Source organism: Sander lucioperca, chromosome 17 (assembly GCF_008315115.2).
Source record: "Sander lucioperca isolate FBNREF2018 chromosome 17, SLUC_FBN_1.2, whole genome shotgun sequence".
NCBI classification, from domain to species: domain Eukaryota; kingdom Metazoa; phylum Chordata; class Actinopteri; order Perciformes; family Percidae; genus Sander; species Sander lucioperca.
Genome location: NC_050189.1, coordinates 4,627,416 through 4,649,482, shown reverse-complemented (window position 1 = coordinate 4,649,482; position 22,067 = coordinate 4,627,416). Strand labels below are relative to the sequence as shown.

General features: G+C 41.1%; 2 protein-coding genes and 1 long non-coding RNA gene across 5 annotated transcripts in view; 2 read left to right on the top strand and 1 right to left on the bottom strand.

Annotated features, from left to right (window-relative positions):
- rbpjb (recombination signal binding protein for immunoglobulin kappa J region b) overlaps positions 1-10,667 on the top strand; it is a 57,827-nt gene extending 47,160 nt beyond the window's left edge. For 2 of the 3 annotated variants that reach the window (XM_031289839.2, XM_031289838.2), the window contains 6 exons: positions 33-170; positions 446-558; positions 2,498-2,638; positions 3,045-3,200; positions 3,343-3,446; positions 8,039-10,667. In XM_031289839.2, the coding sequence (XP_031145699.1) occupies positions 33-170; positions 446-558; positions 2,498-2,638; positions 3,045-3,200; positions 3,343-3,446; positions 8,039-8,363 (977 nt within the window). In that variant the 3' untranslated portion in view covers positions 8,364-10,667. Of the gene's footprint in view, positions 1-32; positions 171-445; positions 559-2,497; positions 2,639-3,044; positions 3,201-3,342; positions 3,447-6,010; positions 6,222-8,038 lie in introns of those variants that run through there. The other variant, XM_031289840.2, reaches the window with a different exon arrangement.
- A 1,537-nt stretch (positions 10,668-12,204) lies between these two features.
- Positions 12,205-21,781, bottom strand: cckar (cholecystokinin A receptor). Its single transcript, XM_031289843.2, has 5 exons — positions 21,455-21,781; positions 20,472-20,723; positions 16,752-17,013; positions 15,217-15,344; positions 12,205-14,674 (listed from the first exon to the last, which is right to left on the bottom strand). Exons 1-5 carry the CDS (start codon positions 21,579-21,581, stop codon positions 14,076-14,078), a joined length of 1,368 nt encoding a protein of 455 aa, XP_031145703.1. The 5' UTR covers positions 21,582-21,781; the 3' UTR covers positions 12,205-14,075.
- LOC116043273 lies at positions 13,265-19,009 on the top strand. Its single transcript, XR_004103435.1, has 5 exons — positions 13,265-13,362; positions 13,512-13,548; positions 15,226-15,366; positions 16,538-16,713; positions 18,784-19,009. It is a non-coding gene; the product is annotated as an uncharacterized LOC116043273 (long non-coding RNA).
- Positions 21,782-22,067: the final 286 nt, after the last annotated feature.

Sequence of the window (22,067 nt, the reverse complement as noted above, 5' to 3'; positions counted from 1 at the left end):
CTTTGTGTGTTCTTGTTCATGTTTGTCCACAGTGTGCATTGCATCAGGGACCAAGGTGGCACTGTTCAACCGGCTTCGGTCCCAAACAGTCAGCACACGCTATCTACACGTGGAGGGCGGCAACTTTCACGCCAGCTCCCAGCAGTGGGGCGCCTTTTACATCCACCTGTGTAAGTCTCATTCAGCCAGAACTGTTGCTGTAACACAAGTACAAACACATTAAGTTAGAAAGGCTTAAAATCAACGGAGTTAAGTGAGGAATGTGTTTTGACAGCTTGTCACATTGTCTTCATGTAAAGGTAACCCATGCTGTATTATAGTTATTACACAGCTCATTCATCACGGGCAAAGAAAGAGATTGATTGAATGTGGGTTTGAGTATATAGAAAATGTTGAAGCTTTGTTGCAGCACTGACCTTTTTTGTCATGCATGGTGCTTTTTCAGTGGATGACGAGGAGTCAGAAGGAGAAGAGTTCACTGTGAGAGACGGTTACATCCACTACGGCCAGACAGTCAAACTGGTTTGCTCTGTCACTGGCATGGCCCTGCCCAGACTGGTAAAAAAACAAAAAACAAAAACAGAACAGAAATAGAAACATTAATGATCCCAGCAGTGAATGTTGATTCATTACATCATCAGCTAAGAGAATATAATAAAGGAAAATGAAACCCAAATCATGCCAACCATTTAAAGGAATAATTTGAAATATTAGACCAACTTTTTCGGGGAAAATCTTCACTGGAAAGGTCTTTATGTTGTCAATATATTTGTTTTTCTTTATTAAAGGTCCTATGACATGCTGCTTTTTGGATGCCTTTATATAGACCTCGGTGGTCCCCTAATACTAAATCTGAAGTCTCTTTCCCAAAATTCAGCCTTGGTGCAGAATTACAGCCACTAGAGCCAGTCCCACAATGAGCTTTACTTAGGATGTGCCATTTCTGTGTCTGTAGCTTTAAATGCTATTGAGGAGGAGAGAGGGGGGGCTGGGTGGGGGTGTGGCCTTGACCAACTGCCATGCTTCGCTCGTTTGCAAGCATAGACTATATATAAGAGTGGACCAACAGATCCCGTTGCTCTGGACGGAGACCAGTGAAGGCCGTTAGAAGCACTTTTCTGGTGAGCACTGAGCGTACTGCGCAGCCTCCAACTGAGAGAGACGACGTAAATGTGCCGTGAGCAACCTGTCTGAAAGTTGGAAGTCTTCTGGTAGCTGTGCCAAGAGAAATCTCAATAATTCCCAATCTTGCAGAGACGGAGAGCGTAGGTATATGTAAGGAGATAACATAGGCACAGGCTAATTATTGATCACTAAAGTGATAGTTAACATTAGTAATTACACTTAAACAGCTAATGTGAGACGAAACTGCCTGCGCGCTACTCCTGTACTATACGGTAATTCCTCTACTATGCGACAGTAAGTCGCGTGGTTATGACACAATCGTTAGCCTATTTTTACAAAAACGTCTGCTACGGAGCCATAACGTGAGATACAAGGTAATGGAGCCTTTTATACATTGTCGTGTTTCTTTATAAATAAACAATGGACAAATAGTCTTTAAACTCTTCAGATGTAAAGTTATTCTCTGTCAAAGTGACGTCAAAATGAATGGCAGTCAATGGGATGCTAACGGGGGTGATTGCTTTGTAGCATTAAAATGGCGCCATAGGAGGTTCGTGGTCCGAGGAGAAGCTTACCCCCTTGTTTGCAAGCCATGATGTCTCTCTCTTTCTCATGAGCAGGCCAAATTCTCTGGGCGGGCAAAGCAGAGAAAGGGGAGGTGACCTTTCCCCTTATGATGTCATAAAGGGAAGATTCCAGATCGGCCCATCTGAGCTTTCATTTTCTCAAAGGCAGAGCAGGATACCCAGGGCTCGGTTTACACCTATCACCATTTCTAGCCACTGGGGGACCATAGGCAGGCTGGGGGAACTCATATTAATGTTAAAAAAACCTCATAAAGTGAAATTTTCATGCCATGGGACCTTTAAGATTACACAAACAAGATACGTGTTAATTTCAGAATTTTGGTCCTGGTATTTGGATTTTGTAGCCAGGCTAGCTGTTTCCCCGTTTCCAGGCTTGGAGATGAGACTGGTATCAATCGTCATATAACTTTTTATCAAGAAAGCGAATAATTGTTTCCCAAAATGTCAAAAATATTAATTTAACATAAATATAAAAATAACTTGTAGACCGTGTTTGTCCAAAGAATGTTTTCCTGGCATTAGTCTCATGTTCCTTTACAGTTAGTAGTGATTTAAAAAAGCACCTACTGAGCTTTCTTTTTGCCTTCCCTCTGTCCATCCATCTTTCTTGACTGTTTTTCTTCCACTATTCTGTCTTTTTCTTTCCCTCATTCCTGGCTGACTTTCTTCCTTGTTTTCCCTTTCCTGTCCTCCCCCCTGCTATGTTTCCATCCTTCCCTTTCCCTTCTCTCCATTCTCCCTTCTATCTTACAGTTGTCTAATCCCTCTCTTTCTTCTCCTGTCAGATCATCCGTAAAGTGGACAAGCAGACGGCGCTGCTGGATGCCGATGACCCCGTCTCCCAGCTCCACAAGTGTGCCTTCTACCTGAAGGACACAGAACGCATGTACCTGTGCCTTTCCCAAGAAAGGATCATCCAGTTTCAAGTTAGTAGCACTTTATTACATCTGACATCTCTTCACGTGGAGACATGAATCCATGGAGGAGGTCACTTCACCCTCAGGTGCAATTAATCCTACACTGTTCACCGGATGATTGCTTTAGCATTCTGAAATAGGGAATTGGAAGTAAATTTGAGCTCAATTCTGCATCTATTCTTCGTCTTTATTATACGGTATGGGGATGTTCAAGAACAGGGTGCTATTTTGTTCTTTGAAGAAGAGTGTGCAGTCCACTCAGCTCCAGCATTACTACTTACTTTGAAGGTTGTAAAGATGGACCTTTTGATTGCAGTCTTGAGGAGAGTAGTCTTGATTGGATGTAACCATCGGTGGTTATCTCTGCCCCTGATGTGCTTTGAGGTCATGTCTCCCCTTCTTCCCCTTCTGCCAGGCCACTCCATGCCCAAAGGAACCAAACAAGGAGATGATCAACGACGGCGCCTCCTGGACAATCATCAGCACAGACAAGGCTGAATACACTTTCTATGAGGGCATGGGCCCCGTCCACTCGCCTGTCACCCCTGTGCCTGTGGTAGAGAGCTTACAGGTACACACTGAAGAGTCCGTTTCCCCCCCGCCCCAAAAAAAAAAACAAAAGCTTTCCTGAACATAAACCTGGTCACAGTGTAGTGTAGTGTATGTTGAGTCCTATATCTGCGAGGTTACTAAATGATCTTCTCTGTCTGCAGCTAAACGGTGGAGGCGATGTCGCCATGCTGGAGCTGACAGGACAGAACTTCACTCCAAATCTGCGGGTCTGGTTCGGAGACGTTGAGGCCGAGACCATGTACAGGTGTGTCTTTGCATCCATTTCATTTTTCTTAAAGGTTCAGGTTACTTTAATCAGGTTCAGGTTACTTTATTTATACCCGTAGGTAAATTTGCTGCGCAGTTAAAAAGTGCAGGGCATCCAAAATACATAGAAAAGGAAAAACTAAATAAAATATTCTAAAAGCCAATTACTGAATAAATAATAGACACACAAATACAGGCTCCAGAAAGTTTTTGCGCAAATGTTCTTGTTCAGCTTGTTCATTAGTGTGATTGCAGCTGGGACAAAGCTGTTTTTATAGTGATTCATTTCACACCTTGGAACTTAAAACCTCTTTCCAGAAGGGAGAAGCTGAAAGTCCTTGTGCAAAGGGTGCAAGCTGTCATTTAAAATGGAATCCGTTATCCGCTGTAGCTGTCTACAGTACAGGGACGCTGGGTACATCTGGGATTCACCGATAGGCTTACTGGACCATTTCACAACTTGATTAAGGGAGTTCCTATTCTTTACAGAAAACCATGACACCAAGTTTAAAACGTTAAAAGACACGTTTAAAACACCAAACGCACAAACTCTCACTGCTGGTCGCTGCGTGCGCATGTGGTCACACCTGCTTTAGGGATCCCACCGGTTAATAAACCTGTGACAACACCAATGTTACTGATCACGTTGCAAACGCATTACAGCTTTTGCTGCCCTGCCCATTTTGGCAGCCGCCGGGTTGAGACGAGGCGGAAGCCCTGCCTGCTTCCCTTCAGCGCCCATGTTAACCATAGACTGTATATAAATATGATGTTAACCAATTGGGCTGGGCAAGAAAACACACTTATAATCTATTATAAATTATATAAATATTTATGATATAAATGATTGGATTCTGCGCTTTTTCTTTTCACTTTGACACCAAATCCTCCATTATCATCCTGATGAGTGAAATCTGACTCCTGCTACTTTGTACTTCTGTACTACTTCTGCTGCTCTACGAAGCGGAGCAGACACTTTCACGTGGGCGCTCATATGCAAAAATGAACTAAATGGGTTTTATTTTTATAAAAAAAGCAAACTGACCCTGGGCAAATAATGTAAGCTGTTTATGCACAGACACTGTGTAACACCGGTAACCCCGACTACCGCGGCAATACTAGCCTAATTCTAGGTAAATTTACTATGTACATTTGTATTGTTTCTTCCCCTGCCTCTGACTCTTTATTCACACTGTAATTCACCAGTTTACTTGAAGGACTCTTTCCATTTCTTGGCCAAAATGAGATCCATTGTCTCATTAGAATTTTTTTTTTTTCCTCATTAACATAGAAATAGTCCATTACGACTAATTTGAGGATTTATTAGGGATCATACAGCCATAGAAAATGATGGAGTTTAGTTTCAATGAATATAATGAAGATATTAATAGTGTACAGTGTATTTTAAATGCATTAAAGCTTTCAAAATGCTCTCTGTCAGACTTAATGCTGCAGATCCTATGAATGCGTAATGGCCTAAATCTTATAAATCAAGTTGTACGGTATAAACCTTCGGCTTCAAACCTGTGGTTATTTTTGACGAGACCTTTTAAAAGCCCCCTTGGAAAATGCCTTAGCTTTTCCTCTGTCATGTTGAGTTTTATAGACTGATTACATTTTCTGTGTTTATCAGTACCACCCACCAAGCAATAGTGAGCCAGAGACGATGTGGGAACATGAAAGTCCAATATGACCACTGTCAGCAAAACAGTGGGACCTCCCTGACTGCAGTGCTTCTGACCTCTGAGATTATTATTGTTGTTGCTTCATATATAATAAAAGTCTCTGTTCTGCTGTATAAATTTAAACATATAATAGACTTGGGGTTAGGCAATTTGACAATTTGACAATTTGTCAACCGTCAGAATGTGGGCAATGTTGCAAATCAGTAACAGCTCTGCTTTATGGCAATATTGGATATTTTAAGATACCCCGAGCCTCTGAAGGTAAAGTCAGTTTCCCCAGGTGAAGTTTAAACACACGTTTAACTTGAAGTTAAATTTGTAATGAATGTAATGTATGCCAATGGTGATTCAGCATGGCGATTCAGCATCAGCAATAACAGCACGTCTGTTAGGTAAGCCAAAAGTGAAATTGCTCCCTCGTGATTTGTAAGAGCATTCTGCCCTTTGATTAGTTTTGATTTTAGTAAAGACAAGCAGCTTAATAAAGCTTAATACAAAATATTAAAAACTGTCATGTTTGAATTCATAACGTTTACAGAGGGTTGCCGTGGCGTTACGTTACAAACGCACTGATCAAGCACACAGTGCTTGATCATTTGTATTTGATTAGTTAGTTAAGCAGTATGACTACTATAACATCCACTTACTCTCACATATCACAGCAATAAGGCTTTACCAGGTTACATCCTTTACTGTCAAACTGGGAAAACAACAAATACAATGGGATTAAGTAGGCTAGTCTAAACATAACTGTTGTGTGCATGTGATACATCTTTTCTGATTTTATATTTGGTATAGGCTACTTATTAGCTACATGGCCCTACAGTGTAATGTAATACAAGGATAACCAGAGCTTTTCACATCTTGACTTTTGCAGGCCAGAGTAGCTGGACAGATTAGCTGAAGCCAAAAAGTGAAAAGGAAAGCTAAGAGTGGGGATATTGCCAGTTGTTTTGCAAAGAAAATTGAGAAAAGTGCACAGGAGGAAGAGAAGGAGGGAAATGAAGAAGGCAGTAAATTGGAGAGACCAGGAGGGTCAGAGCAGGAGGAGACCACAAAAGGAGATGGAGATTTCTCCAGTGAAGTGAAGGAGAAGAGGAAAAGGAAGAATGGACTGTGAGGGATGAAGAGGAGGCTGCAGATTCAGAGAGAGGGACAGAGGCAGGGAGCGATCAGGAGGCAGAGGAAGAGGGTAGGCCTGCAACTCCCTGGTCCCCATGGTATGTTTTAATTCTCCTTCCATATCATTTGCAGTACAGTAGCATAACATATCCTTCAGTAAAATGACATGTTTTCAGTTTTTGGCTATTTCTATTCTGTTGTATATGTTATAGGGTTAGATATGTAAAGATTTACATATATACATAGATTATCTAATGATGTTTTACAGTTTCTCTATCATAGCATTTGTTTGATCATAATTACTGATCAAATAAGACACATTATATTCTATTTGCTATTCTATTCTTGTCAGTAGTTATGATCAAACAAAATGTCAAACAAACAAACTGTAAAATTGCACAAGATAATTCTATTTGCCACACAAGCCATTTACATATGGGGGTTCCTGTGTACCGTCTTCCCACGCCACCCTGCCAAGACCTCTCGCCACCCCATGTAAACTTTTCTAGATCCGCCACTGCGCACATTTGACGGCATCACTCAGATGTGCGTGAGGAAAACTCTTTATCCCCGCTGCTGTCAAGCAGCCTTTAGATGCAAATGCAGAACGGGATGAAACCATCACTGAAGCAGTTGGCATTTACATTGGCATATTATATTACATTAAATATTATCTTATCTAGCCAAGGTGGAGCTAATTGTAACACCTCAAAATGCACACGTTTTGTTTTTTATCTCGTATTTATTTTGTATTTTTAGTTTCGTAGCATAAGAGCTCTTCATGCAACAAATACTTTATTATCTTATGCTATTAGAGTACAAACACCTTACAAAGCTATTGTGAATTAAATATGATTGTGGAGGATTATAATAAAATGTTTTATTAAATTCAGGTAACATTACATGGTCAATAATTGTTTTCTCTCCACACTGATTTTTTCATTATATGGCCGTGAAGTTGGCATTCAATTTCATCTTAGGTGGTATTAAAAAGGTCTTAAAAAGTCCTAAATTTAACATGATGAATCCTGGGGGTACCCTGATCTCCAATTTTGGTGATGTTGAGTTTTTCAGATTTTGTGTTTTGCTTTCAGAACGTTTTCCTACTTGCTAAGCTCAATAGATTATTTAAAACCACATTGGATAATTAGAAAAATGTACACATTGTCACAAAGCTGAAAACATGACCGTTTTTCCTTGCTAATGTTGACATTCTGGAGATACAGCGGGGAAAATAAGTATTGAACGTGTCAAAATACAGACGAATATCTAAACTTCTGAAAGTTCTAGTGAGCACTGTTGGGGCCATTATCCAAAAATGGAAAGAACATTTCACCATTAACCGGCCACGACCATGCCAGCCTGCCAGAACTTCCTGTATTTGGTCTGAAAGTCAAAACCATTCAACAAATGCGAACCGGACCATGGTTCAGTTTGAGCCAGACTCAGACTTCCTCTTTTGGGCGAACCAAATTTCGGCTGTTTGGTCCGTGGGAGGTTTCACACCTGTAATTTGGATTTGGATCAAATTGAAAAGTTCCAAATTCCAGACCAAACGAGGTGTGAAAGCCCCCTTAGAGTCACTCATTTGGTAAAGGGTAGTTTTCTCCATTTTATCATCAATCAACCTGTAAAGGGAATCTTTCTTAGGGCTGCTACTAACGTTAACATACTAGCTTTAAATGCAGATTGCAAAGTGACCCTTGTCTTTGTATCATAGACAGAATCTGATAACTCTAACATCACTCTCTGCGTTGTTTCCTTTCCACCAAACGCTGTACAGGTGTGCGGAGAGCATGCTGTGCGTGGTGCCCGACATCTCCGCCTTCCGCGAGGGCTGGCGTTGGGTGCGGCAGCCCGTCCAGGTGCCCGTCACGTTGGTTAGGAACGACGGCATCATCTATTCCACCACACTGACCTTCACCTACACGCCGGAGCCCGGGCCGCGGCCACACTGCAGTGCCGCCGGGGCCATCCTGCGGGCTGGAAACTCCAGCCTGCTCAGCAACAACAGCCAGGAGGCCGGCCCCGGCATCTACGGCCCCAACAGCACCTCCAACGCAGGAGTTACATCCTCATCCTCCACCGCCGCAGCTGTGGTCTCCTAACGCACACAGGGGGCCACTCAATACTATATGCCTTGAGAGCAAATGTACCACAAGGTATATAAAGACTATGGGAAATAATAACAAAGACTGACTCACTCTAAAGTGCTGCGTATTAATTTTGGATACAAAGAAGCTGAAATGGAAAAATTGTTGGGAGAAAGTAGCAAACGCAGGGGGAAACTGAAGGAGGAGTGACATCACAACGCTGTCAGCTAACGGGAATAAGCGAGAAGTGCTCCTTGACACGCCCCCTCTCCTGTGGTTACTGTCGGGACCTGCCTATCCAGTTCTGGTGTTTGGAATGAGTGAAATTCCTGCAGGCTCAGAGCACCAGCACCTTTCTACGGCTGTAAGAATGGAAACCACCACAACAATACATCCACCGTGTACAAACAAATCTCTTGAAAGGAAAGTATATTTTTGCTCCCAACCCCCTCCCGACACTTGTTTTATAATTATTCCTTTTTATTTTATGTTATTTTGCATCTATTTGTGGTTTCCTAAAGGGGGCTGGATGTATTGTTGTTGGAGGGAGCGCAAGGATGCAATGGGACACACATAAAACGTGACGATAACATAGTTTTTATGGACCAAGGATCTTGTATAAGCTTTAGTAAAGGTACATTTTTCTCCATACCTTTTTTGTATTAAACATATAGTACACTTTTGTTACCAAATAGTTTCTATTCTTCCTTTGAGCTTGGGCTTTGTTTTCCCCCTTTGAGGTCCAAAATCCCAACCTGTATGTTATTGCGACCTTGCTACAAATGCCTGCTTTGTCAGTCCTTTGGATTGAACTTTTTTTTTTTTTTTGATACTCTTGCTTCTTCTGTTGGGGAAAAAAAATCTGAAGTTTGGGTTGTTTATTTGCATAAGCGAAGGTTAATTATTATTATTTTTCTTTTTTTAAATAGGGGAATAACCTCAGAGGGCCTATGTTTTCTCATTTGGTTTTTATGAAGTCTTTAAAAAGAAAAGCTTTAAGCAACGCCTCTGCCTTGCCTGCAATACTCTATGTGCGCTATGTCTCCTTTGGAAAGTATACACATCAGTACATCTCACATGGAGCCATAGCAACATTTGCAGAATACATGAAAAACTAGACTTCCGTAGTTACAAAAACAAGTCAGTTTGTCATTTTCAAACTAATGTAACAAGCATAGTCATTGACTTAAAAGGATAGCCTTAGTACTGTATATTCTTCCTGTGTACACAGTCCAACCGCTCACATATCTTATATCCTGTATCTGTTGCTCTATTGGTCACTGTTAACGTATCATAATGTAGTGAAACTTAAAACTGCAGCTAGCTAGGTTTCTTCCAATGTGTGCTGTAGTTGTGGTGGCATTTAACTCCAGTGGTTTTCCAAAAAGATGGACACTTTTCAATTTGATGTGGCCTTACCGATAACTTCAATTACAAAAAAAAGTACTTCACCTTTTCTTATCTGCTGTTTACTCACCTCTGAAGAACCTGTGCATAGCACAAAAACAAGCTAATGCCTCGCTTCTTACCACAGGAGCTCTGCTGTTTTGAGCTCATCGCCGCGGCTCCAGAACCACCTTGTCATGCAAAAGCAGCCTTCTGAAGGATCTCTCAGCCTTCAGTTGTTTTTGGGTGTTCAAGTACAATAAGCCCGTTTTTTATTCTCATGTGGTGCCCAGCACCTTTTCACTTTTGGTACAATGTCTCTTGAGCGCTGTAAGCTCTTTTCAGCCTTCCTTAAAAAAAAAAAAAAATCTCCTGTGGTTTATTATCTTTGCAGAAACAAGCCTGTGTACATACTCACTGTCCGAGTAGTTGCACTCATCTGTGTTCATGGCGACCGCGTCTCCTGTAGGAGTATAAAGGCCTTCTAAATGTGTATTATTGAAGATGTGCATTTCCACAACAGAACAGCAATATTGTACAGGTCATTTCATCGTTTTTGTCTGCCTGAGCACTAGTTCACCAGCCAGCAAATATGTGTATGTGTGTGTGTGTGTGTGTGACTGTCATATGTAGTTGCTGTAATGGAATATTGAGTCAGACTCGCTCCATTTCAAAGTGTGTTCCAACTGCTCTCCAAAAAAAGAAAAAAAAAAAAAAAGAACCTGAGATTAATGGGGTGTTTCTGTCTTCCACCAGGATCCAAATGTCTGATAATTGTGGATAAACATTCAAAGGCAATACTTGTGATCTTAAGTATTACAGTACAACTGTATACATGTCCGGGGAAAAAAACAAAAACAATACTGTAACTTGAATGTCTGCTTAATGAAGTATTTCAGAATTTTCTTACAAACAAACCCTTGAAATAGGAACGAAAAAGGATTTGCTTGCTCCATCCTCAGTGTAAAAAAGATTAAGTTATGCCCCCATTTCGCCACCCTGGCCCAGCTGTCAGTCATTAATGTCAAATGTTTTATATTGTAATATTGATATTTTTTAAATTATTGGTACAAAGTCTCCCCTTGTCTTATGTCAAAAAGAAAAAGAGAAGTGCATTATTGCCCGTGCTGCCTACGTTGGCCTGGGAGTGTTTTTTTTTTTTTGTTTTGTTTTGTTTTTTTAAAAAGAGGCCACTTCCTGTCTGCCCTGGACTCGTCGAGGAGTTGGTGCTGCAGCGGCAGTGTAGCGTCCAAACCCAATATTTGCGCTCCTTCACACTGAACTCTTGCGCCGAGCTGCAGGTCAACCTGAACCCTTTACTCAGCAGAATGGAGATCACAAAATCTTAACTGTAGATTTTAAACTTGAGTGTTTTTTCTACTAGCTCTAAATTCAGCGAGTTTTTAACATAGCCTCTTCATTAGCACCCCCAGCCCTCCTTCCCCCTCGAGCTTGGATATTTTTAGCTTTTTTTGTTTACATGCTGAATCCCCTATTACGGCTAACCACCCCTAGCTTCACTATGTCGCCTCGCGCGAGTCTGAACAGAGCAGCTTTGTCACATTAGCTCAAACTAATAAAGGGGGTGATGCATGCTTTTAAAAATGTGTCGCCTAGACAATCGGAGCTGGTTTACAGTTTATTTCTCTCTTAAAACGTTGAGAGATAGGGAGGATACAGAATGACTTGATAGCATGCCTCACTCATAAAGGGGATGAACTATCAAAAGGGGTAAAAAAAAAAATGTTACATGCCTTCTTAAAAACGCACGCTGTATTAACCTGGCGACAGAGAGAAAACAAAAAACCGCCATCTCATTAGCATTGCTTTTTACAAAATATCTTAACCGGTTTCTTTCTCTTGTGTGTCTGGCCATATTTGTTTTACTCTTCCAAAAGCAGCTGTCCTTGTGTTTGTTTGTTTTTTTTATAATGAGATCTGAACAATGTATCCTCTAATATGCCAAATGTCTTTTATAATGTAGTTTTCATGCACTGCTAAACAAAACAGGGCAGAGTGAGAGGCAGCTTTAAACTAATTTAAAAAAAAAAAAAAAAAAAAAAAAGGAGTGTGGAGCCCTTCTCTGTCGCACTCAGCCTTACTTCTCCTTAATACTATTTGGCTGTTTGCACTACAGAGCGCTAACCTTTCTTTTCCTCTCACACATTTCATTCTCACTCTTTACCGCTCATGTTTATGTGTGTACATTAGGAGTTTTCCCCTCCCTTTAGTTTTTAACACGCAGCCTGTTACGCTTAGCTTTGCTACAGTTGGATCACTTTTTTTGTTGTCATTTTCCCCTCCTCTCCTTCTCCATGTCCTTTCACTCTCACTGTATCTGTGTATTATTCTAGTAAATGGTAAGCAGAGGTGTCATTGTGGTAGTATACTCAGTGCTCAAAGGGTTGCTGATGGTAGAAACCTGTGCCGTTTGTAACATTTAGCAATAACGTCAAAACAAAGGGGACGGTTTTTTTTGATAACATACGTTAGTTTTGTTTTTGTACATATTGCAGCTCCAGATCATGCTCAAATCTGTATGTCATTAAAAGAAGAAAAAAAACCTAGAAAAAAAAAAACTTGCAATATTGGCATAAAAATGAGAAATAAAAAAGTGATATAAAATCTCACTTTGTGTTATGTTTTTACTTGTCGTCAGAAGTGTAAGCATGTCCTTTTAAAAAAAAAACAAAAAAAAAAACACTTTACTCAAATAACATAACAAATAATTCAGGATTTAGCGGAAAGAAATGAATAACCCAGACGTGCATCTTCAGTGACAGCATCTCCCAGGGCTTTAGCAATCTACCAAGCCCACGTGGAGCTCTTATCCTTGGGAAGAAGTCCCAGCAGATTCCACCTTTTCTTTCTGCCACTTGTCTGGGCCCTAATGTCCTCTGTTCTTTAGATCCACTTTTATTAAAGCTGTTAAAAGCTCCCAAGTTACTCTGCCCCCAGCCTTTGCAGATGCATTTGCACACCGGGCGCTCGAGGTCTTTATATGGTCAACCAGACGTTGGTTATTAGGAGATGGCTTGTGTGTCTGTGCATTACCAAAAGAACACAACGCAGTCCCTAGAACCAATTTCAGATGTATATCAACCTGTAAAATCACTGGTTACATTCAATTATGTGCAGGTTTAACAGGCCTTCCATCAAATTAGGCACATTATCATGCAAAAAAACAAAATGCTTCAAAATCTCCATTAATGCATCAAACCCTTAAGTAAGAATGTATACAACAATATTAACATTGCAACATATTGATACAGTAAAACAAAATGGGAATAAGTTGCTACATAAACTATACGCTATATTTAACAGTATGAATCTGTGGAAATCAGGTGGGTAATGCCGGGAATTTGCTTTGAAGAGGAGGGGATACAGGTGTTCAAAGTCCCACAAAATGATAAGGCCTCTCCAGTTATAGTACGCAGTACAACCCCTGTAGAGAGACACACACACACACACACACACACACACACACACACACACAGTGGGTCAAGGACAAAAGCAGAACTATTTGTGCGCTGGAGGACTGTTTCGAAGCTGCTGATTACAGTTACATTGCAGTGTGACAGGCAGCCGCTGCTGAATATGACAAATACAAGCCTGTTTACAAATATAAGTATGTTTTTTTGTTTTTACGTTTCATGTTTTAGCCGTTTTCCTACAAATCATAAATAGTTTACATCACTGCTGACTATTTTGTGTTTACTTTTTACATTTATTTTCCCGACTTCTAGGCAAATGTCATTAACATTGTATTCAATTTAGGTGAAGATGATCTTGATGTGAACTGTTTTCATGACTGGTAAGTAAGAAAATATATACATTTCTTGTAATTTGGACGAACTAATCCAATGGTGTAGTCTAATCCTTCTGGCACAGATTGTGCTTTTAGATATTTCTCACCTGGTGCAAACAATGAACTGTATGGAAAGACTATTTGGTCTCTGTAATGTGTTTGAAGAGAGTATATGGAGAGTGGTTGTGAGATTAATTGGCATTGTGCTTCATAAAAACACTCCCTTGCTATGTCAGACTTGAGGCCCTTCAAGGCTTTATATGATCAGGCATTAGTCAGCCATCCAGGACACTGCAAGCTTTAGGGAAACATCTGGCAGTGTTGATCTGCTGTGAGAGCACTGAATCTACTCTGCTGCTCCACAGTCATTACCTATTGCACATTGCCATGTCACACTTCAAGCTAAAGCAGCGTATCTGCTCATAAACTAGTCGTATAAGCACTGTGAGGACTTTACGCTAAAACAACACAGCCGATTCCCTCCAAGTGTTTGCACTCAGGCCAGAGCTCGCACACATACGCATCAATCCAGTTTAAGTCAGCTCACTCCAGGCTGATGCACGGATGCCGGTGTAGGTGAAGCGTGTGCTGGCTCCGCTTGGCGGGGTATGACCATTCTGCTCAGTGGTCTTTGGCCCTGCTCTTAATCTGCCCACTTCCCCTTTAGCCACCCCAGTTCCAGCTGATCTCCCCAAGCCGCCGCTCCCTCCACCGCTCCTCCTTAAGCAGCTGCAGCAGGTGAACGTGGCCAGCATGCCCTGGCGGAAGCGCTTGTTCATGAAGCAGTAAATGATGGGGTTGACGCAGGCCGAGGTGTAGGACAGCAGGTGGATGAAGGAGATGGGCGCCCCGGTCAGGCGGTAGGCCGAGCGCCGGTCGAAAGCCTGCCACGCGTTGACCACAAAGACGGGAGTCCAGCACAGGAAAAAGAGGAAGACTATGACCAGGAGCATGCGGATCACACGCTTTTTGGCCATCAGGTTGGCTGTAGAGCTGCTGCTGGACACACGGCCCACCATGGGCTTGCTGCTGGAGGTGCCTGTACTCACTGTGATGCTCTTCTTTTTAGACGGCTGCAGGTAACAGCCATCACTGTCACCGGGCTTGATGCTTCCAGTGCTGGATTGTCTTTCTGCCAGAGGAGAGAATATGAAAATAAATGACTGGAGTGTAAGAGTGCAGCAGTATAAAAATATGCAGGACATGACCAGGAAAATGGGGTCATTCCTGCCACTTAAGACCTACAAATGGGAGACTTTCCTAAAAGACAGGGCTGCATTTCCAAACGATTAGCAGGGAAATGAGCATATTATATGTCAAGTTATAGAATCAATCTAGTGATATTCAAAAGTCCCAAAGAAATGCACATTTTACTCCATGTTTGCTAAAATCTACAGTGCCCAGCTGTTTTGGGAATTATTTAGCCTTTTTGTTAAAACATGGAACTATATACTTCTGATGCGTTTTTAAAGATTTACATTTTCAGTAGAAACCAGTCAGCTTGGGGCTGAATGCCACAGACGGATTTGGGAAGTCCTAAAGTATTGAGACTGATTTTGGTTTTGGTCTTTTCATGGAATTTATTTACTATTAGAAAAAATATAGAATAATGCCAGCCTTATCCTTAAAAGGAAAATGTTGCTTTTGATCACTTGCTATGTTTCATTTTCATACCTCTGCTAGATTTCCTGCTGGACATCTCAAACGTGATGCCGCGGAAGAGCTCCAGGCAAATGAGTCCATAGGCTGTCATCATGACGATCCCGGGGATTAGGAAGAGCAGCAGCAGCAGGGACACATACCTGCAAGGGACACATCGTAGGAGTAAGTAGATGCGAATGAGCAGTCAGTGTATCTTATTTAAATCAACACCAGAGTCAAAATGCTTTGCTGATATTAGAGTCCCCTGCCTTTGAGTCTGGACTAATATCATCAATGGTTGCACGATGTTATCAAAATGTGATATTGCGATATCGATATTAATTTCGATATTTTTAAACATGTAAAATTACAAAACTTACGGGAAAACACATCAAAATAGATTCATAACAAATTAAACATGTTTTTTTACAACACAAGGTTTATTTCAACTGACTGGACTGGTACAACATGAATAAATAAATAATGACCATGTCTACAGAACAGGACATCTTTTACTGGTTGTACAGTATAAAATAGATAAATAAAGAGAACAGGACACAACTTTTCTTTCTCTTCTCTGATTCTTTCTGTTTTGTTGTCTCTATCTATTTCTTCACTTACACTGTCACTCTGTCGAAATATGCACACACGTGGTACGCTCCATAGGGTTTGTCACGTAGTGGCCCCGTGCGCTGATGTGCACTAACGTGCAAGTGGCACGGTAACTGGCCAATGAAACATGATCATTATAGCGTTTCAAGCGGGCTCTAAATCAAACACAACTAAGCCACACAGCCAACGGACGGGACGCAGCGCTCCACAAAATAAACAAAATATTGCATACTTATTACATACCTACTTTCGATATATTGCAATAATGATATTGAGTCGATATATCTTCCACCCCTAATATCATCATGATAACATGACTGTTTATGTTGTATTTAATGTGTAATAAGACTTGAATATTTTCTACATTGTTTACAGTTTTTTGTAAAGTTTTTTTGGTAACACTTTACTTGAAGGTATCTACATAAGAGTGACATGACACTGTCATGACACAGTCATGACACATGAACCCTAACCCTAACCATAACTTGTCATGACAAAAACCGAATGACACTTACTAAAAGAAGCGTTATGTCATAAATGTTTATGACTTGTTTATAATTTTTATGACACATTCATGACAGTGTCATATCACTCTTATGTAGATACCTTCAAGTAAAGTGTAACTTTTTTCATTCGGTCCCGAAAAGCACTTTGGTCATCATGTTTTTCAAATGTGCTCTATGAATAATTTAACCTGACAAATTTACTTTATTATTTCAAAGTGTGTGCTTTTATTTTGAAGGGTAAGATCTGTGTCATGCCAGAAGATTTCCCCAAGTGGTCGTCTCTCACCAGCAGCACCAGACTGAGAAAATCAATACTGTAGAGGGTCCATCTGAAATAAGCAAATGGGCTACTTTAGCTGCCACACAATCGGAGCGCATCTGAGTGTGAAGACACCGCGCTGGGACAGTAAAGGTACCAAGCTCCCCTAATGCACTTATTTTTCAGCTCACCAGGACTGCTGGATGACGTCGTTGGGCCACACCAGGCGGCACATGTGCCCGGTGCTGTTGTTGATGCGGGTGAAGGGCTTGAGGGTGCTAGAGATGGGGTACGGCAGCATCAGGATGAAGGACGCCACCCAGGTGGCAGTGATGACCTTGGCGGCATGGGATTTGGTTTGCCACACCCTGGAGGTCAGCGGGTTGCAAATGGCGCTGTAGCGCTCCAGGGAGATGGCCACCAAGTTGAACGTGGAAACACTCACTGAGACACCTGCACAGATCAGAAAATAACAAAATAGATGACAAGCTTTTTAGTTTCAGCGCTGGTTTGTTATAAAAGTTCATCTGGCCATATCTGACCATAGAAGTCATTTTTGAAAGGAATAGTTCGACATTTTGGAAATACAAGTTAGATGAGAAGACTGAGCTTACTCTCATGTCTGTACGGTAAATGTGAAGTTACAGCCAGAAGACTGTCAGCTTATCTTAGCATAAAGACTGGAAATGGCTCTCTCCTAAGGTACAAACAAGGCTGTAGCTTCCTGCTAACAGAAAGACATGAGAGTGGTAACTTCTCATCAAACTCTCAGCAAGAAAGCAAATGAAGTGCATTTCTCAAAATGTCGAACTATTCCTTTAATTAGGTGATACATCCCTCCACCCTGGTCTTGTTTTGTCTCCCCCTGCCATGGCCCCACATGTCACCTTGTTTACTTCAGTGCCTGTGATGCTATGGCACATTCATTTGACGTCCCATTAAATTTCACTGCTGAGCAGCCACAGGCACATCCTGACACTGCCTGTTACAGCGTTAAGACACTCAGTAACAATAACAAGAAGAACTATAAATACATTCAAATGATCGCTGTGTACAATCCGAGAGCAGTGACAAATCAACAGATAAACACTGGGACAAATGAGGTAATAATTCTGGATGGCAGCGCTCTGATCTCACTAAATGGAGCACCAGGAAGTAAGGAGAAAAATGAAAATCAAATTTCCTAGCGGACCTGTAATTGGATGAGAATGAAATATTAGTAAATGTGCTCCATCTGTAGGTAATGACTGCAGATTATTACAAAGCTCCCAGCGGAGGCTCTCTGAGAGGTTAAATAAAAAGATTCTGGAATTTATCACAGTCACAAAGCAAATCATAGCCAAGAGAGAGTTGATTCACGTCCTTGATGTGATTGATTGTCTGTGTGGCCTCTGCTGTTGATCGTTGGCGAAATAATGGAAGTAATTTAACTTGGGAATTGACATAAAAATTGATGAGAAATCAGTCTTGTTGCTTCTAAATTTTTAAAAACAAATTGTAAAAAAAAAAAAGTCTGTCCACTGCCACAAACAAACACAAACTCAGCAGTATGATATTTGGAAGGAGTTCGCACAGGTGTTTGACTATATAAGCTTACTGGTTTAAAGTCTAACTACAAGCTTTACTAAAGCAGGCATTTTGGTGGCCGGGTTGGTTCAGTGGGTAGAGCAGGCGCATGTATACTGAGAGGTTTATACCTCGACGCAGAGGTCAAGGGTTCGAATCCGACCTGTGACAAATTTCCTGCATGTCTTCCCCCTCTCTTCCCCCTTTCTCACCTAGCTGTCCTGTCAAAAATTAAAGGTGGAAAAGCCCAAAAACTTATCTTAAGAAGCAGGCATTTTGGATTGGTTGTGTCCTAATGTTGGTCATAATAACAAGATTGTGTTTCTTTTCTGCACAACAACTGTCATGATGTCATCAGCCCTTTCCTCTCCCTGTTTGTGTCCATTGTTTGTTTCCCTGTTTGTTATCCCTCATGTTTCTCCCTCTTGCTCTGTGTCTGTGAGTTGTGGGCGTGGCTTAGTTTGCAGGCTGCGTCAGGTGAAGCTCATTCCCTAATCATCCCCCAGCAGTACTTAAGGCCGGCTCTGTGAGCCACTTGTCGCCAGATTGTTCAGTCCACTTGCGTGGTATCGTTGTAACTACTGGCTCCCTGTGTAATTCTGTTTCCTGGTGTTCTAGCTTGTTGGCTAATATTATCTGTGTTTTCTCCTGTTGCAGTCTGCCTTGCTTGCTTGTGCCTACCTGCCTGCTTGCTTGCCTGCCTGCTTCTCTCTGGATGCAGTGAAGTTTGCCACGTGTTGGAATTGTTTGTTGTCTCTGGAGGACGCCATAACCACATGGTCGACGCCACAAACAAAAGACACTGATTCACTGGGCACGCTCTGGAGAGTGCCCTGCACCCACCACTCACCACTGGATCCCCTGGACACCACACCCCCTTGCCCCTTACACTATTAACTATATATATATATTATCTTTATTAAATCACTTTAACGTATTTCCTGTGTGTCACATCTGCTTATGGGTCCAACCTCCAGTGCCGTTCCATAACAACAACGAAGAAATGAAGAAATAAGCTTCAAAGGTATCCATAACTCCATGTTACGGGACAAATACCTATACATTCATGTCCTAACCTCAGATTCAGAGTGAGTGCAGTGAAACTTTCACCCTTCAGCAGGTGAATGTGAAAACAGCCTTTAGTGGACATGCATGATTCTGCACAGTGAATCTCAGACATCCAAGTGACGTGGCAATAAGCAAAACACATTTTTGAGTTTAAAGTTGGCTTCAAAGTTCCGTTGGTAATGGCCCCAAACTGATTGAGATTTGTACAGATGGAATTCTTCATTTCCAATTGGTTTTATTACCCATGTCAATCATGAATATTTATTTTTTATTGTGACTCTGATTATAGACAATGTAATTATTCATGGGGGTGAATCTACTGTAGAATAAAACAGGAAACAACCGCCTTATTGCACATAAAAACTCTATAGTAAATATAGTAGCAGGAAAAACTGTACTGGTCCTGCAAATATAGCTTCAGGTGAATCCACACTTTCTGACAAATTGTTTCCTTTTTGACTTGACTTTAGAGCTGTTTTAGCTCATTAAAGCACCAGGAGCATATGAACAGGGAAAGGAAACTTGTGCAGGGCATGGCCTAAGATGACTTCAATTATCATCTCTTAGTTCAAAATACAGTTACCAGCGCAATAATGAAACACATTATTAATGCACGATGTATGCAGAGTTGAATCATTTTGCATCGGGCACGACAGAAGTATTAGGAGATGGCAGAAATGGATTTGAATTAGAAGGCAACAGAGCATCAGTGCAAAACTGTTACACATTCAAATCAAACTTGGTTGCAAAAGTTGAACTAATTTGGCAAATTCTCTGGTAACACTTTATAATAAGGTACACAAAAAAATAGGTAGTTAATGATTAGTTATTGTTTTTGTTTTTTTTAGAATGGTAGTTACTGTTGTTTGAAAGAGTAACGAATGATTAGTTACTGTTTTTCAGAAGGGTAGTTACTGTTTTTTGAAAGAGTACGAATGATTAGTAACTACCATTCTAAAAAACAGTAACTAATCATTCGTTACTCTTTCAAACAGCAGTAACTAATCATTAACTACCTATTTTTTTGTGTACCTTAGTCATTTGCACAGTTGTTGTTGTCAATGATAAATTGAGTTATCACAATAATATTTGTATCTGGATTTCAACAATATTTGTGTGATATTGTCAAACATTATGTAGAGACATTTGTCATGAAAGTTCATAAAATGGTATAACTTAATTGTGAAGGAAGATTTAAGACTACAAAAAGACAAGAATTAAGATACATCACAATTCAAAGACAACCAAAACATACTTGATGTCATAATTCTGCTCACCCATGAAGTACATGACCAGCTTGCACATGCCGGTGCCGAAGACAAAGTCCCTCATGAGGTTGGGGATGAGGGTGAAGGGGATGCAGACCAGAGAAACCATCAGGTCGCTGATGGCCAGAGACAGCAGAAACAGGTTGGTGACGGTCCTCATGCGCCTGTTCCTCACCAGGACAGCGATGATGAGGCTGTTGCCCAGGACGCTGAGGAGGAAGATGAGGCTGTAGAGGACGATCCGCACCGTCTGGTTGATGTCTGAGAGGAGTGGGAGACACATGGGTGCACACACATAAAGTCTGGTCATGTCATTCTTAAAAGTTGTGCTATTTTGACTCACCCTCTCCCTCATTCTCTCTCTCTCTCTCTCTCTTCTCTCTCTCTCTATCTCTCTCTCACGCGCACACACACACACACACACACACACACACACACACCTGTCCTGTCCTGTCCATAACATCAACCTGTCCAGGGACTGCGGGTGGAAATTAGCATTTTTTGCTATAACCTGGCACATGACATCTCTTCTTTTTTAGACTAATGTTTTTTGTGCACTGTCCCTGATCAAATAAAGAAATAAACATAAACAAACACACACACACAGACAAACACACACTCTCTCTCTCTCTTTAATTTACATCCTAAATAACTAATATTCTTATTCCTATCTAGTGACAGTGCACGACCAGTATCTCTTTGAGTATCACCATAATAAGCCTTTAATGGATTTTATCCACATAAATGTACGAGCTATGTGCCAATTAATCCAGAGCACACTTTATTAGCTTTGTGAAGTCCCTGAGCCATATGCGTAATGCGCACTGACGCAAAACATGCCCATAGCAGTCGCTCTTCTGGCACAAACTAGAGACATTGGGTTGCATTTGGAACACAATTAACATCATCAATTCATGAATACAATTATCTACTACTGGGCAGGATGTTCTATAGCATGTGATAGTTAGGAAAGATGAATACATTTACTGTACCTTGAGGTTCAGGTGAAGGTTCCTGCTCGCTCTCGCACTCCGAAATGTTCTTGATCCCAAAATTACATAAAATCTTGTTCAGGTCAGTTGAATTCATGAGCATGTCGTGTATTGTAAATGTCTCCATTTCGCTTTCTCTCCTGTAGCCTCAAGTCAAATCAGTCATATGAGCAGCAGTCGTCATGCTCTTGCAAAAAAAGAAAATGAAGGATGAGTTGTATTACAATTGTAGCTATATTTCCTGTCAGTCAATTTAAAAAAAATAATAATATTGCTCTCTACAAGTTTCCGTGCGCTCCCAGTCTGGTGCGCTGCGCTCCACTCGTGCCCAGCTTCTGACGAAGTGTGCGACGGGTCGCATTCTTGAGTGCTCAGCCCGCCTTTTGGGTCTGTGCAAGTCAGCATCTCCTTTTTTTTCTTTTTTTTTTTTATAAACATCACACTGAGTCGTAAATCACTGTTTTAAACATAACACTGAGTCGTAAATCATTGCAGTAATAGTAGGCTAGGTAATACAGTAGCCTATCTGCATTAAGCATTCTTCTTGCTTCTTTATTAATACCTCTAATATATCTAATTTCCCGGATAATTTATAAGTGAGGAAATACTTAAG

Coding starts and splice junctions, on each gene's coding strand:
- cckar (XM_031289843.2), bottom strand. CDS start 21,581: ATGGAGACATTTACAATACACGACATGCTCATGAATTCAACTGACCTG. Junction 20,724..21,454: donor ACCTTCACCTGAACCTCAAG/GTACAGTAAATG, acceptor CACTCCTCTCAG/ACATCAACCAGACGGTGCGG. Junction 14,675..15,216: donor CAGCAGGAAATCTAGCAGAG/GTATGAAAATGA, acceptor CTCCTCTGGCAG/AAAGACAATCCAGCACTGGA.